General features: G+C 40.7%; 1 protein-coding gene across 1 annotated transcript in view; it reads left to right on the top strand.

Moving 5' to 3' along the window:
• The first annotated feature begins 2088 nt into the window (after positions 1–2088).
• Positions 2089–16033, top strand: part of RAB31 (RAB31, member RAS oncogene family) — a 78216-nt gene continuing 64271 nt past the window's right edge. The window contains exons 1-2 of the mRNA XM_073631339.1: positions 2089–2317; positions 14311–14390. Of these exons, the coding sequence (XP_073487440.1) occupies positions 2282–2317; positions 14311–14390 (116 nt within the window). The 5' untranslated portion in view covers positions 2089–2281. The remainder of the gene's footprint in view (positions 2318–14310; positions 14391–16033) is intronic.

Raw genomic sequence — 16033 nt, 5'->3', positions numbered from 1 at the left:
GGCACAAGAGGTGTAGCAGTGTCATAAATTGCTAGAAGCAAGCAAATCCGTGCGGTCTGATCTATATTGGACGCACTAAAAGGCTTTTGAAAATAAGAATTGCAGAGCATATAGCCAACATCAAACTGGGCTTTAAAGACCACAATGTGTCTCTCCATTTTAAGCTGATGCACAATCAGGACCCGTCGGGTCTTAAGTTTTGGGGCATTGACCACCTTAAGCCGAAATGGAGGGGTTCCAATCTTGTCCGTGATCTCTCAAAAAGAGAGACCCAGTGGATATTTTTGGTGGATACTTTATCGCCGAAGGGGTTAAACGTTGACCTGGACATCAATTGTTTTATAAGTGATTCTTAAATTTTTTATATATTTTTTTTTTTTTTTTTTGTAGCAATTTTGACGATGACAGTTTTTATTATATTGGCAATGATCATCTCTAGATTAGAGTTTTTAATTAATGTCAATCATATATTATGACCCCCATTATTATGCTGAATATCTATGTGTGTGATATTTTGCTATTTCCGTTTGTTATATTTTTATATTTGTATTCACGCATATTACTAAATGTTTTTTAGCCTGAACTAATCAGTGTAAACCTGACCTACATGCTTGGTTATGACAATGCTATTTTTGTAATGCATATTGTTCAATGGATTGCGCCTGAAATAATTTATGCAATCATAGCTTGCAAGTTTAACTACACCATTATGTTTTTACTATGTATGTTGTTGTTTTCTCTATAGTACATGTAACCATGGCTATTTTAAATAATTGCAGCGGCATCCACATATTTATTATGAAGTATGCCGGTTGGTGATTTTATGGGCATGTACAATGTGTTTGGGTTTGTGAGATGAGCGATCTCTCATGGATTCAAGCACTTTGTTATTGTTGTTATTATGTGCAGTGAGGCTGAGTACGCCCCCTTCTTATCCCTGCACTGAGCCGCCGCTGAGCATCCTGTCTGGCATCGTGCGCCTGACGTCAGACGGAGTGCTCGGTGATTGGCGGTTATGATTGGAGCGGGTGATATAAGCCTCTCATTACGCCATGTAGCCACGCCCTCTGTCGAAGTCAGGATATGACGAAATGCATCAGGGCGTGGCTTACACGACGCCCAAAGTGAGGTATGCGCTCCACCACAGCCTGGATCCACAACCAGGAAGTGTTTTGCTCCTTTGGTTACTGAGCCGGCTGATCTTCGGAACGGTGATGTGCAATACTTCTATCTGCTTGATTGACTGTTCTCTTTTGTACGTATATTGGTTGAGGGGTATTCTGTGAAGATTGTGGGGTTCATTTAAATAAATAGAATTACGCTATGTGCACTTTTTTTCTTTGTTATCTATTTATTTGGAGTTGTGACCCCCCGCCTGAACCCCCTGGAGTGGTACTGAGAGAGATGTGATTAGGAGATCTTCTTCTCTTGGAGGCTTATTTAACTTGCAGTTCTGGTGAGTTTGACCCCCTAGGGGGAGAGTGTCAACACAGGGTGAAATCCTACTGACCGGTGGAAGGTGCACACTGCGATTCAGCTGTATTATCACTTATGGACATTTTCCTGATCACCTCACAGACTCTGTACCTCTCTGTGTAATCACTTTTGTGCGTAGTTGGCCGCATGATATTTATATATATTTTTTTGCTCAACAATAGCGCTGTTTGTAGTGTATGTTTACTTGTATTGTTTATATATACTATTATTTTGCAAGTATATCATTTCTGTTAGTGTTCTATAACAGAAGGTCTTGAATGTGCAAAGTTTTCCAGAGATAGTACTGTAGCAGTGGATTCCTCTCCACCCTTATTACTGGATTACAACCACTTTCCACTGTAGCTCATCCTAGCTGCTATGGTTTACGTACTGGGAAAAAAAAAAAAAAAAACGTCAAAAATCCTTAAAGCAAGTGACCTAACAGTTAATACAGCACCTCCTGGACACATAAGGTATTCGTCTCAGTCATTGCGTGCCCCTAAAGTATTTTTTTGTATAATGTGCAGCATTTTTGGGGGATTACGAAAGCAGCAAATGAGTAGCTGTCTGCCGGCCATGTGACAGGACTGCCCATAAATAGCCCAGACTGGTTTCCGTTTGTTTTGTAGGAATTAAAACCTCCTCTCTCTCTCTCTCTCTCTCTCTCTCCTTCTCTTTTTGTTAAGTCAGGAAATTATTTGCATGCAATCCACATGAGCATACAAGAGCAGCTTGGGAGATGTCTGTGTGCTGAAGCGCTGCTCTCCTGATGATGTGGTATAGGAAACAAGAATTCCTTTAAAGGATGGCTATCCGAGAGCTGAAAGTTTGCCTTCTGGGGGTGAGTGTTGTTTAAAATCGGTTTTAAGAAAAGGTTACGGGTAGGATGGCGGTGTACAAAGGAACAAAGTTTCTAACCGAAGAAGGACATTAGCTTGCTGATTCTGTATCAAGGACTGATTATAAATTCAAGTCACTGGCAGCTGTACTTACTTGGCCCATATGTTTATCCATTCTTCTGCCAGTAATACATAGTGCAGAACTGCATCTCAGAGAATAAAAGAGAGGAAAGGTATTGCACAAAAGAGACAACAGAGATGTGTTACTTAAACAGTGGCCTTACAGCTAAAACTTCCATCTTGCTTTTGTATTTTTTTATTGTTCCGTACAACATGTAACCACAAACATTGATTTTGGCAGATGTTATTGAGGCATGCATGTGTTGGCAACTGTATACAGTTTTCCTTTTACTCTTCTATTATTATTCTCAGTGCCAGGGTATTGTTCATTTATTAAAACATTTTATATGCTGAAAAACTCTTAGCTTTAGCAAGTACAAAAGGACTTGATTTATAGTCACAAGCTGCAAGCATATATAGTAGATACTGGGTACTGACTTTTTAAAACTCATTTTACAACGTATATTTTTATTCCCATCATTTAAAAGGCTAGTCATTGTCATAAGTAGTAAAGCTGAACTCCAGGCAAACATTTAAATACACAGATGAAATAATTATTTCTGTCCATCTAATCCTGAGATTTACACAGCTACCACACAGCACAGCTCCATCTAGTATAAAAGTGGGTCTGATCTTTCTTTGCTGCAGTTTCACTTTCACTTACAGCCTCCTCCCCACTTCTACCCTGTGTCTGGAGAATGAAAGAAAAGTAACATGCCAGTGAGTTAATTTTTCTGTCAGTCTGCTTTGTCCTCCAATCAGTATGCTGCTTGCACTGCAGCAAACCTGGTTGGCTCCTGCTTCTCTCTCCTCCTCACTAAGCTCTGCTGTAAAGGGGGACTGCAAGAGACTAAAGGCATGTGGGCGCAAAAAACATCACTTTCAGCACTTTCAGATCCATATAGCATTTTTATTTTATAAACCTGAACTCAGTTCTATTATTGCCAATCTAGAACCCAAATCAAAATCTTGCATTTGAGATTAGTGTTTTTTGGCGTAATTTACACCTATACATGCGTATAACTGTATATAAATGTTTTCTAGTGAAGTTGGAAGAGTGGAAGAAGAATTTTTTGGTTATATATGCTGTTTAGACGTATACGTGTCTAAATGTAGTTTACACATCATCACATGCATTTTTTTATGCTGCATGTTTCTGCAAACTTCTGGCCTTAAGATCCAGCATAAATATGAGTATTTTAATTTCACTGTGTGCATTAGCTAGAAGCTCTGCATTTTATCTGGCTTTCCTGATTTGCATACTTGTTCCAGGTCAGTGACTCAGGAAATAAGGATGCCAGAGATGGCCAAGCACCTTGCAGTTTTATAAGGAGGTCAGCAATGGTAGCCACTATATTTCTTTCAATGCAGTTTCCTTTTAAAGCTGATCTCTAGCCTAATTCCCCCCCACACCCCTCACCAACTAAACTTTAAGCACCTTGCTCTAGTTAACCCCCTAATTAGACTTTTAAGACATAAAACTTAATGTCACAATTTCTGCTCTTAATTTGCGATTACGAGACACTCCCAAATATTCTTACTTCTGCACTAAAGATTGTGAGGGTCTTTTTTCAAGTGGCATGGACACTTTCTATTGGTTGTCCATTGGTGGGTCCTCACTCAGAACCAAAGGCTTCAACGTTTTGTTGATGTTATGGTGAGGGATTGCAACATAACCAGTCAGTGTGAGGGATTGCAACATAACCAGTCAGTGGTGGACCAGAATTGTAGTGGTGGAACGCCTTTCTCATCTTACAGAGAAGTTGCTGCAGAGAGTCACATAACATTGAACTCAGGTGAGTAAAACATTTTTTTTTTTTTTAAAGTAAATATTGGTTAGAGAAGAGTGGTTGGGAAGGATGATTACTTGTGCCCGGAGATGGGCTTTAAAACATAATCTTACGCTTGAAGGAACACTCTTAGATTTGGGCACCATGAAATCTCAATGCAATAGACAACAAGTCTTGAAACCTGTGGTATTAGTATATGCAACCAATTATCTGTGGACCATAATAAAAGTCCTAATAAGTAAGTGCAGTTAATCTCCAAAAGCCTACAGCCTGTATTTATTGACTATTAAGTACAATGTGGAAGAATGGAGTAACAAAGGCTTGTATATGTCTAGTGGCAAAAACGCCAAGACATTACACCAGTTATGTTATAATAAATGACAGAAGTAAAAAAAAAAGGTTCTAGCTGGCAATAAAACAGGATCAGTAATGAAATGTGTGTAGCAGTCAGCGGCATGCGGTATTACACAATAGTAGTGTATTTAGAGAAATGGAATACTGTAGATGGTAGATAACACAGCAAGCAGGGTTAGGACAAACCATTTAATGCAAGCAGGTCACTAACTGATGAAAAAGATTAGGTTAGGTAGCAAGCTAAAATGCCACTTTACATGTATATGTAAAAATCTCCTCTCAAATTCACAGCTACCTTATAATATAATAGGCTTTGTAACATTTTAATCTTTACATAGATTCAAATGAGTGACATGTTGGTCCAAATATAATTTAAAAAGGTACCCCGCGCTGCCTAGATAAATAGTAGCAGCTAACACAACAAACAGATATTTTTGTTTAAAATCGCAAAGGTGTATACCTGTAGCGCTAAAGTGTTTGGGTTGATATATATATATATATATAAGTACATATAAGTGGCTGAAAATTACAAAGATAATAAATGAATAAAAAATGAATGCAAAATAAATAAATAAGTCCGTGAAGTTCTTAGAAATCCACAATGTGCAATGAGTGATTAAAGTCCATAATATATAGTGAATAGATTGAGGGTCTTGATCACCGCAGAAGTATCCAATATGGTGGATGGAAACTAAAAACACCAGTGTGATAAGGCCACCACCAAGATAGATGTAGGCTTACCGGATGGTTTGAACTCCAAAGAACATACGTTCTATGAGTCAAACAGGCTTGTGTTGTCTGCCGACAACTAGAATGGAACCTTGGGGATCCTCCGTGATTGGAACTCGGAATGTCCTAGAACCTCATGGAAAATCCGTCTCCGTACGGGTGGTTGTAGGTCAGAAGATAGTAATCAATTGGATGAGGGAAATGGAAAAAGATGGCCACATAGCATAATTCCATATGAACTCACGAATAACAATGCAGTCCTGGCCGCCAGTCACCATGTTGGTCCAAACCAGCCATTATAAAAAATTAATATTAAAATCTCCTGTATATTCAGGACTTTAGAGGCCAAGGTCTCTAGACAATGGATCCATTATCCTAGTTTCTGATCTAAACAAATGATAGGGTAACCTCCTCTCCATTTTGCTGTTACTTTCTGTATAGCCAACATTTCAGTGAGCTAGGGTCCCGTTTATGGAAGCATTTAAAATGATGGGGTTACACCATGGTTTTTTTCCATTTGGTAATATTCCTTACATACTGTACGAGTTCTTCCACACATTTAGCTAGGGTTGTTTTTGTACAGCCCTCATACTGTTGTCCACATTCACACTCCAACAGGTAGATAACATGTACCATTGCAAGTCAGGAAATCGCTAATTTGACGTAAAAGGGTAATGTTCTTGGAGATATGTGAGTGCTGGCATTCTGATGTGTAAATTAAACTGATTATGCCCATATATTAATATGACTATGCTGGCATTAAGTCAGACAGAATTTCACAATCCTGCAGTCTCTGACCCCTCTCTCTCTCCTCCTGGAAGGCACAGATTGGAGTTGACCTACGTATGTATAGGATTACATAAACAAACGGGTTGTCAATGGAAAAACGATAAAGTATGGGCCCACTGGACTGCTAACTAGTATGCTAAGGAGGAATACGCACCTTAGTATAAATGCTAGTGAATATATGCTGCTAGATAACTGTTTGGATTGTAACTCCTGAGTATCTCTGTCACCATGACTATGAACTATTGCTGCATGTTTTGATGTACACTGATTCTTGATCTGGATGTGCATAAATATTTATTTCATGCAATGCTCTGTATTGTACCAATGGATATGCTGTTAATTCACCTACATGACAACAATAAAGCACCTTTGTTTTGTTACAAGTTATTTAGTTTGCTAAATACATACCATGTTCCTTTGATTCGACATCTTCATTTCAACAACCTTAAACTTTAACTGTTTGACACAAAAAAAGGACTAGTAAATGGTGTGCATTTTCATTTGTAAATGAAATAAAATGTGTACTACACTCTTTCTGAAACAATGAGTTCCTTGACTGTCATGCTGATCCACTGGCTTCAGTACTTCCTCAGTTACTAACCTAGAACAAGTATGTAGATTACTGTAAGTGTTTACTATGCATTTCCAGACATGACAGCCAGGCAGATTCACTGCTCCAAACCCCATTCGACCCTCCTCAGTCTTTGTCTCAGATATACCAGATGTGGACTACAGGAAGCCCATTTCCACTCCATCCTGCCATCACTTCCAAACATCATAGCGTACACTGGTGATGTCACGCATAGTAAAGTTTGTTCAGTCGGCACATAGTCTACAATTAAGCCGGTAAAGGTGAAACATGTAATAGTGAGGCGAACTGTAGGTGGGGACACTGTGGGGGTTATTTACTAAAGGAAAATCCACTTTGCACTGCAAGTGCACTTGAAAGTAAAGTCGCTGTAGATCCGAGGGGGACATGCAAGGAAAATAAAAAACAGCATTTAAGCTTGCACATGAATGGATGATAAATCAGCAGAGCTTCCACTCATTTCAGATCTACCCCTTAGATTTAGAGCGACTGCACTTCCAAGTGCACTTGCAGTGCAAAGTGGATATGCCTTTCGTAAATAACCCCCAGTGTGTTTGTTGTAGTTCGATAAACTTTACTACATGTTCCACCATCAGTGTACAACTTGGTATTTGGAATGTGATGACAGCCAGGCAACTAGCATTTTCAGAGGCAGGTCCATAATGGTAGTCTCCATATTTATATCAGTAAGGTGCTCTATTAGCAAGACCTTGCCTTACATTCCTTTCACACCGAGCCGTCCATAGCGTCGGTGGTAAAACGCCGCTATTTTTAACAGCGTTTTACAGTCGGATTTGTGGCGCATTTCGGCCGCTAGCGGGCGCGCTTTTACCCCCCGCTAGCGGCCGAGAAAGAGTTAAAACCGCCCGCAATGCACCGCAATAGCAGTGTTTTGCCGGCGGTATCACATCGCTGCCCCATTGATTTCAGCGGTGGAGGAGCGGTAAACACAACGCTCCTTCACCGCTCCAAAGAAGCTGCTGGCAGGACTTTTCCTGACGTCCTGCCAGCGCACCGCTCCAGTGTGAAAGCCCTCAGGCTTTCACACTGGAAACAATGGAGCAGCTGTTTGAGGGTGGATTGCAGGCGCTATTTTTAATGCTATAGCGCCTGCAAAACGCCCTTGGTGTGAAAGGGGACTTAGGAAACAGGGAGGCTGCCACGGCTCAGTTCTAATTCTGTAAATACTACTCACCTTTAAGTCACTGACCCAGACCTAATATTCATACAAAGACATCTGTTTTAAAGGAGCAGTATGGCCAAAGCTTTTTTGGACATACTGTGGGTCACAGAAGTGCACTTACCTTTTACTCTCCTGTGATCCAGAATCAGAGCCAGCTTCTCCCTCCCCTCCCCAGCCTGGCACTCCAGTGAGTGTTGGAGGGGCAGAGCGGAGAGAATTGTAAGCAGGTGGATGTGAAGTGTTTATGTTTGATCAAAACGTTCTACAGTTTTTCAGTTACAGTCTATGGTTAGAGTTTTGTGTTATAGAATATTGCACTCTTTAGCTGTGCTTGCCCTGCTGAGATGGTACACCTTGGGACATAAGGGTTTACACTGCTGGTCAAGTTTTTCTGGGGAACTACCACTCTCTGCTGGGGCAAACACATAAAAAGGGAGGGAACCACCTCTCCGGGGCACCCTAGTTATCAAGACGCCCAGAGGTCGGGTTCCCTGGTCTTCCCAAGCCAAGGACTTGCTGCTAAGGATGTGATCCATTACTTTGCACTTGACCACCCCTTGTAAGAGCCCACCTGGGGTTTCAGGGGTATGGACTCATGCTTGACTAAAGGTCTCAGAGGACTTTTTCACCTATTAATAGAATGACTACCTCACTGGGCAATCAGGGGCACCAGTGGACTAACTAAGATGCACTTAGAAGATCATGTACAGGAATGTGTACTGAAGACATCTTTGTTGAACTGTTCATTTCAGTAAAACAACATTTATTATACAACATACAATCTCCTTTAGAACTACCATAAACTATGTAGTGCAAGGGTCTGTCTGATATTATACTATTTGAATATGTAGATTGGATAGGTCTTTACATAGTCTTGTTGAATCTAAACAAGATTGTTATAATTAGATTGTATAGTGTATGGCCAGCTTAAGAGAAACAAAGAGTCTGTAAATGCTGAACTTTTAAAAATGCCTCTTGTCTGTTATTATTCTCATGCGCCAGCTTCAATACTTTCTGAGTCACTGACCCAGAATATGTATACAAATCATTTAAAGAAGTTTGAACTAGAAAATAAACATACATACTCACCTCCATGCTGAAGCATCAGTCTGATGCTGTCCCCCACTGGCTATAAGCTTGTGAAGTGAGCAATCTCACAACTACCGATTGTTTAATTCTCGGTCTTCTCAAAGCTGAGAGTGGTTGAGGGCAGGGATTACTACGCCCAAGTGGGGACCCAGAGAAATCGCTCACTGGTGCCCCCAAAAGCTGGCTGACGCTGTCATTTACCTCAAGGTTGGCATTAAAGTGTTACTAAAGTCATATATTTTTTTTTTAATTAAAATAACAAACATGTTTTACTTACCTGCTTTGTGCAGCAGTATTGCACAGAGTGGCCCCGATCCTCTTTTTTGGGGCCCCCTGGCGGCGATCTTGGCTCCTCCTCTTCTTTTTAGGACTACCATAGCCAGCCGATTGCTATGGGGAGATACGTGGTGCGTGCTCTCCTGACCTGTGTGTCTATGGAGCCGCGCTCCATAGACTTACACAGCGGGACTTAGAATAGATGCAGCCGTGCACAGCGCTGATCTCTTCTCCCCTCCCTTCCCCTTCACACAGGGGAAGGGGGGCACAGAGAAAACTAAAAATGTGTTTTACCTTAATGCAAACAATGCGTTAAGGTAAAAAATGTTTTTAGGTTTAGTAACACTTTAAGGCAGCACTCCAACTTAAAAGTGATGCTTCTCCAGCAGAACATAATTAACTCCTTGTAATCCATGGTCCAACTTCTGTACTCTTTACATTGTTCATTACGACAACAGTTTATTATTACACTTCATAATTCGTCTCTAATTTCGGTTGTGCAGCATTTCTGAGCCGGTCCTGCTAAGTTTGTACTGGAATCCACCAGCCCAGTAACCTGTCACCTCACTTCCAGTGACATTGATTCATATATTATGCTTGAATACTAGGAACTTGAACTCTTGTACATATCCTGTGCTTATTCTTCTCCTGAGGCCTCACTCCATCTTCTGTAACTTCTAGGCTGAGTGCCTAGGATTCGGTGATGTCGGACCCAGTATTGGGGTTCCAATAGCTAAGGAAAGAGCCTAAGCACACATGCGCCTTCACTTCCATCACCTATGTCAAGCTACACCACTTCCCGACTGGCTGCTTATCCACTTGACACTAGTACTGTAGTCATTAGCAATGGCAATAAAGCCTCCTCTAAATAGCTTCACTACATTTTGAACTTCTGTACTGCATCTTCTCTAAATAATCTCGTCCCATAATAAGCCCTATTTGTGATATGCCATAAATGCATGCACCCCTTTTAAGAATGTCCTCAAGTAACTTCAGACCAGGCCAAGTTGAATAACAATAAGATTTATAGGATATGGTCAGCCTTAGGAAAGGTTTTATTTAAGTTTTCTGTATTATGAAGACTTTGAGGTTACAAATGTTCTTTTTTTATGATATAATGTTGGTGCATTTGTTTATATAAAGGCAGGAAAAATCTTTCTGCTATTCACATCTCTACATGTATTCATTTCTAGTAAGAGGGCATTAGCAAATGCCAGAGACAGTTTGCGTATAAGTGGCAGTGACAAGACAAACAGTGAATTCATCTTGTGTGACACACTAGGTTTTCGGTACAGCAATTTGGAGGGCAGGCTCAACAAGAGGAAATTTTGCAATATCAGATGTAAATAATTTTGCTGCTAACAGCAAGCAAAACAGACCACATACAAAAGGATGAGCTATGTAAATGCCTGGCGAGGTCCCTGTCTGTTTCACCTCCCCCTCTTCCCTTGTTAACCTCCGTCCTCCTTGTTTCAATCAGAGAATGCAGGCAAATGATGTGCTTCCTGGAAATTCATCCAGATAACATTTCCATCTGGGAAATAGCTTTGTAAACTACAGATGAAAGTGCTGTGGATATTCTGTGTTATTTGCTTCTGCCAGGAAAAGGAAAAGCCATAATGTTAATAAAATGACACAAGGTCTGCGTTATTCAAGTATACATTTCTAGTGAACTACTTCGTGAGTTACTGAGACTTGCAGCCGAAAGTTGTAGATGTAGGAATGTAAGATTAGAGGCCTCTACACCATATAGCAGTTCATATTGACTTATATTAGTTGTAGATTACTTGTTGGAAAGTACAGAAACTTTAAACTTTGAAACTTGAATACTCTTCCTTATGTGTGGGGTAATCTGAAGGGGGAACTGATCTGGCTTAACCGGTAACTGTTAACAGTCCTTTGCTAACCTGCTCCAGGCCTTATAACAATAGGCCCTGCTCTGCTCCTTGGGCACAAGTTTTGTTTTTAGGAAATGTCCCAATATAGAGGTTAGGAGAAGTCCACATCAGAAATGCCTTTTAAACGGTTTAATAAATCAACAGAAGCAAAGCATACTTCAGCCATCCTTGGAAGGTGGTGGCACTCTGACAATAGTTCAGAAAGATCTGCTGCTCACAAGAAAGGAAGGTCCTTCCACTGCTCCAGGCTTCCACTCTACGGGGAAGCTAAACAAATAATGCCCTACTGCCTACTGGTCCAGTCCACTCATAGAAACAACCACACTTTTTTGGGAAGCTCTCAGCCTTCTTGTTTTAAATCAAAAGGCTTTTATTGCGACAAAAGCAAAAGGTACTTCCAATACAGATATGCATATATACGGTGCATACAAATAATGCAACGTCACTTTTGCAATCAGATACACTTACCTGCCTGCTTACAATCCTCTGTAGAATGTGCATTGAGCTGCGCATGCACAGCTGAGTTTATATTGCGGCACAGTGCCTGTGTACTGCGATGACTACACTCCTGCACATGAGCTGGAGTGATTTCATCCTGCGTCAGCATTTCAATGCAGCTGAAGTTGCCGACGCCAGCGAGGGACTCTGTGGACCTTGGATCACTGGAACAGAATTAAGCATTTTTCACTTTAGCTATGCTTTAAGCAATGAAATGTCCCCATAACCATAAGTTAGAAAAGGCTCAGAAAATGTTGGGGTTAAGTGCTAGTCCTGCCCCTGCTGAAGAGAAGCAACCTGGGTAAGAGTATAATAAGAAGGCAGAGACAGTAGGGGTTAAATATCTGTACCAAATTTTTGACGAGACAGGCCTAAAATCTTGTGATACACTGAGAGGGGAGTTTCCAATATTTTGCCAGTCTGTTTGCAATGTTTTTTTTTTTTCAACTTTGGTTCTGCTTTAAGAGGGAATTACAATGGGCCAACTCTGTGCCCAATCCTACAGGTTTAAATATTTATATATACAGTGGAACCTTGGTTTACGAGTAACGCTGTTAACGAGCGTTTTGAAAGACCAGCAACTTTTTTTTTTAATTCTGACTCGGTTTGCAAGTGTCGTCTCGCAAAACGAGCAGAATTCAAGCTAATGGTGCGGTGCAGTACCGCATTTGGCCAGAGGTGCGGGGGCGCCGGGGACACTTGGAACGGTTCAGAAATACTCGGGAACAATCAGAAATACTCTGTTCCCAAGTGTTTCCGAGCCTTTCCGAGTTCAGCCGAGCTGTCCCCGAGGCTCTCCAGCGCCCCCCCACCTCTGGCCACATGCGGTATTGCATGTAATAGAAGTCAATGTGGAAGAAATTATCTTCGTTTCCATTGAATTCTATGGGGAAACTCGCTTTGATATGCGAGTGCTTTGGATTACAAGCATTCTCCTGGAATGGATTATGCTCGTAATCCAAGGTTCCACTGTATATATTTTTTCTTTTAGATGTTATATGCTGTGTCGATATACACATGATTTTTTATATGCATTAAGATCGGTGCACATGTTTATACTTTATCTGATTTAATGCACTATATTTTGTTTATTCTGGGTATTTACTCATTGAGGCATTTATATCGAGACAGCGCACTTTATATACTTTTTTCACAATTGAAAAAAGTAAGGCAGCCAGTGCTTTTTTTTTTTTTTTTTTTTGAGTTTGGGCATTTAGCCAATGGTTACAACATAAGGCCTGAAAAATAAACATGCCTGCGGGACATCTTTTCTTTGTGTGTACAGAAATATTCCACTTGTCCCTATAGATTGTTTATTTCCTGCTTCTATGCCCTTGTGTCATTTTCTGTACACAGATACACAAAGTAAGCATATCTGAGTCTATGCCATAGCCAGTTCCAGATTTAAAACGGAGTAAAAGGGGCAATTGCTCTGGACCTCTCTGCCAGAGGAGACTTCAAACTTCCTTCCTATATATATAAAAAAAAAAGAAACATATTTTCCCCTGAGATTTCAGTAATGTGTTTGATGTCCAGTTTGCAGCTTTTGCCAAGCTCTGGTCATGTCTCACTCCATCTTAACAGGCAGTTTTATTACATGATGAAGGGCTTGCTGATAGCTTTCCAGGTGTTAATGTACCTATTATAATATAGTTGAGCATGATGGTCACTAGTTTTTCAGGAGAAAGGTAACTTAGCAAATTGGCACTGATAGAATTATCTGAGAACCACCCATGAATGCCCAAGTGATCTGTGCCTTCCAGCTGTAGAGAGCAGTGTCCTAAAGATGATACAGTTTGATGAGTTAGTTAAAGATTTTGTAGATGCTAAGTGCAGGAAGAAAGACTTTTTGAAAATATTGTAGTGTGATGCATAACTATGATGTACGACTTGACAGTTCCAATTACCTGTGTAATGTGTATTCTTACAGTCAATAAAATTGAGAAAAAAAAAAAAAAAATCAGACAAGTGTCTTCTTCGGAACCTAACTTATATTTACTTAGAATACATGTGGTTTATAATTAATTTCAGTTCACTGTTTTATTTGTCATACAATTTCATTTCTATGTTGAGGGGCCCCCAAACCTGAAGTGCCCCAGGCCGCCCCCCAAGGTCTACATCCGGCACTAGCCATAGCTATTGATTTACATATGTCATTACTATAAAAATAAGGGAATATCACATTCTAAGACAAAGGCTGGCCAAATTGTTAGATGTGTGGGGCATGGCAAAGACTTGAAGTATGATAGTCCATTAGATCTCAAAATGATTTTCTATCCAGTGGCTTTCTGCATCTTTGATCCCCACTGGGTTACTCAGTAACTTTGAGGTGATTGATAGAGAACGATCTGACTGCTGAAAAATCAAATTCCAACCACTATTAAAGAGGAAGTAAACCCTGGTGGGTTTTTCTTCCTTTCTTCGTCCCTGCAAAGTAAAGGCATAATGTGCTAGTATGCATCAAGTATATATATATATATATATATATATATATATATATATCTATATAGATATATATAGATCTATATATATCTATATAGATCTATATATATCTATATATATCCGTTACCATAGAAAAGTAACCTCCTATTCAGTGATAACCTCATATATGTTTTTCTTACAGGCATGTTTAGTATTAGAGGTTGACGATAGCTTGATATTTTTATGATTTCATTTGCAGGACACTGGGGTTGGCAAGTCAAGCATTGTTTGCCGATTTGTTCAAGACCATTTTGACCATAACATCAGCCCCACCATTGGGTAAGTAATATGCACAACAATGTGTCTGTTTTATTGACTGTAGGGCTTAACCGGTTCAATACAGGGCATTTTCACCCCCTTCCTTCCCAGGCCAATTTTTAGTTTTCAGCGCTGTCGCACTTTAAACGACATTTGCGCAGTAGTGCGACGTTGTACCCAAAAAAAATTGATGTCCCTTTTCCCCCACAAATAGAGCTTTCTTTTGGTGGTATTTGATCACCTCTGCGGTTTTTATTTTTTGCGCTATAAACAAAAGAAGAGCGACAATTTTGAAAAAAAACACAATATTTTTTACTTTTTGCTATAATAAATATCCCAATTTAAAAAAAAAAAAAAACTAATTTTTTCCTCAGTTTCGGCCGATATGTATTCTTCTACATATTTTTGGTAAGAAAAAAATCGCAATAAGCGTATATTGATTGGTTTGCGCAAAAGTTATAGCGTCTACAAAATACGGGATAGATTTATGGCATTTTTAAAAAAAAATATTTATTTATTTTTTTTAGCGGCGATCGCGATTTTTTTTTTTCGTGACTGCGACATTATGACGGACACATTGGACACTTTTGACACATTTTTGGGACCATTCACATTTATACAGCGATCAATGCTATAAAATTGCATTGATTACTGTGTAAATGTGACAGGCAGTGAAGGGGTTAACCACTAGGGGGACACAAGGGGTTAAATGTTTCCTAAGGAAGTGTTTCTAACTGTAGGGGGGGGGACGTACAAGGGGAGGAGACCGATCTGTGTTCCTCTGTACTAGGAACATAGATCGCTCTCCTCACAACTGACAGGACGTGGATCTGGGTGTTTACACACCCAGATCCACGGACGGCCCGGTTAACGGGCAATCGCGGGTGCCCGGCGGACATCGCGGGTCCCGAGCAACGCGGCGGGCGCGCGCGTGCCCCCTAGACGGCCGGGAATCCCAGGCCATCATATGACGTCCACCCAGGATGGGAGATCCCATCTGTGGACGTCATATGCCTATGGCTGGGTAGGGAAGTGGTTAATCAATAAGTCTGTCATGGTCTGGAGTCATGTGTGAAGGACAGTAGCTATAGCAAGAGGGGCACCCGCTGACCAGCTGGATGAGTAGAGAAGCAGGCGCGAAGTCTAAGTACTAACCAGTGTTTACCAGAGCTCCTGATGATGGAGATAGGTTTTGTTGTGTGTTATTACCAGGTCGCGGCCCTCGAGATCGCCCCACAAGGAAGGAGGTGAACAAGCCAGGGGCCAGTAGCAGATATAGCAGGTAGGAATAAGCAGAAGCATAGTCAGTTAACAAACCAAACATTGGTAATGAGTGGTTGCAGGTTGGGATCAAGCAGAAGCATAGTCAAGGAACAAGCCAAAGGTCGGTAACGAATGGTAGCAAAGATACAGCCGGCAGCAGGAGAGGCAAGAACGAGATATTGTCTTTATAGACCACAATAATCTGGCAAACAGGAAGTGCAGAGACATGGCTTAAATCAGGAAGTTTGTGGGAGCAGCAAAGAGTTCAAGGTTCATGAAAACTAGGGTTCAAGGCAAGATCATTTAACCACTTCAGCCCCGGAAGGATTTGCCCCCTTAATGACCAAGCCATTTTTTGCGATACAGCACTGCATCGTTTTAACTGACAATTGCGCGGTCGT

Source organism: Aquarana catesbeiana, linkage group LG05 (assembly GCF_042186555.1).
Source record: "Aquarana catesbeiana isolate 2022-GZ linkage group LG05, ASM4218655v1, whole genome shotgun sequence".
Classification (NCBI taxonomy): domain Eukaryota; kingdom Metazoa; phylum Chordata; class Amphibia; order Anura; family Ranidae; genus Aquarana; species Aquarana catesbeiana.
This window is presented reverse-complemented; position numbering and strand designations above follow the sequence as displayed.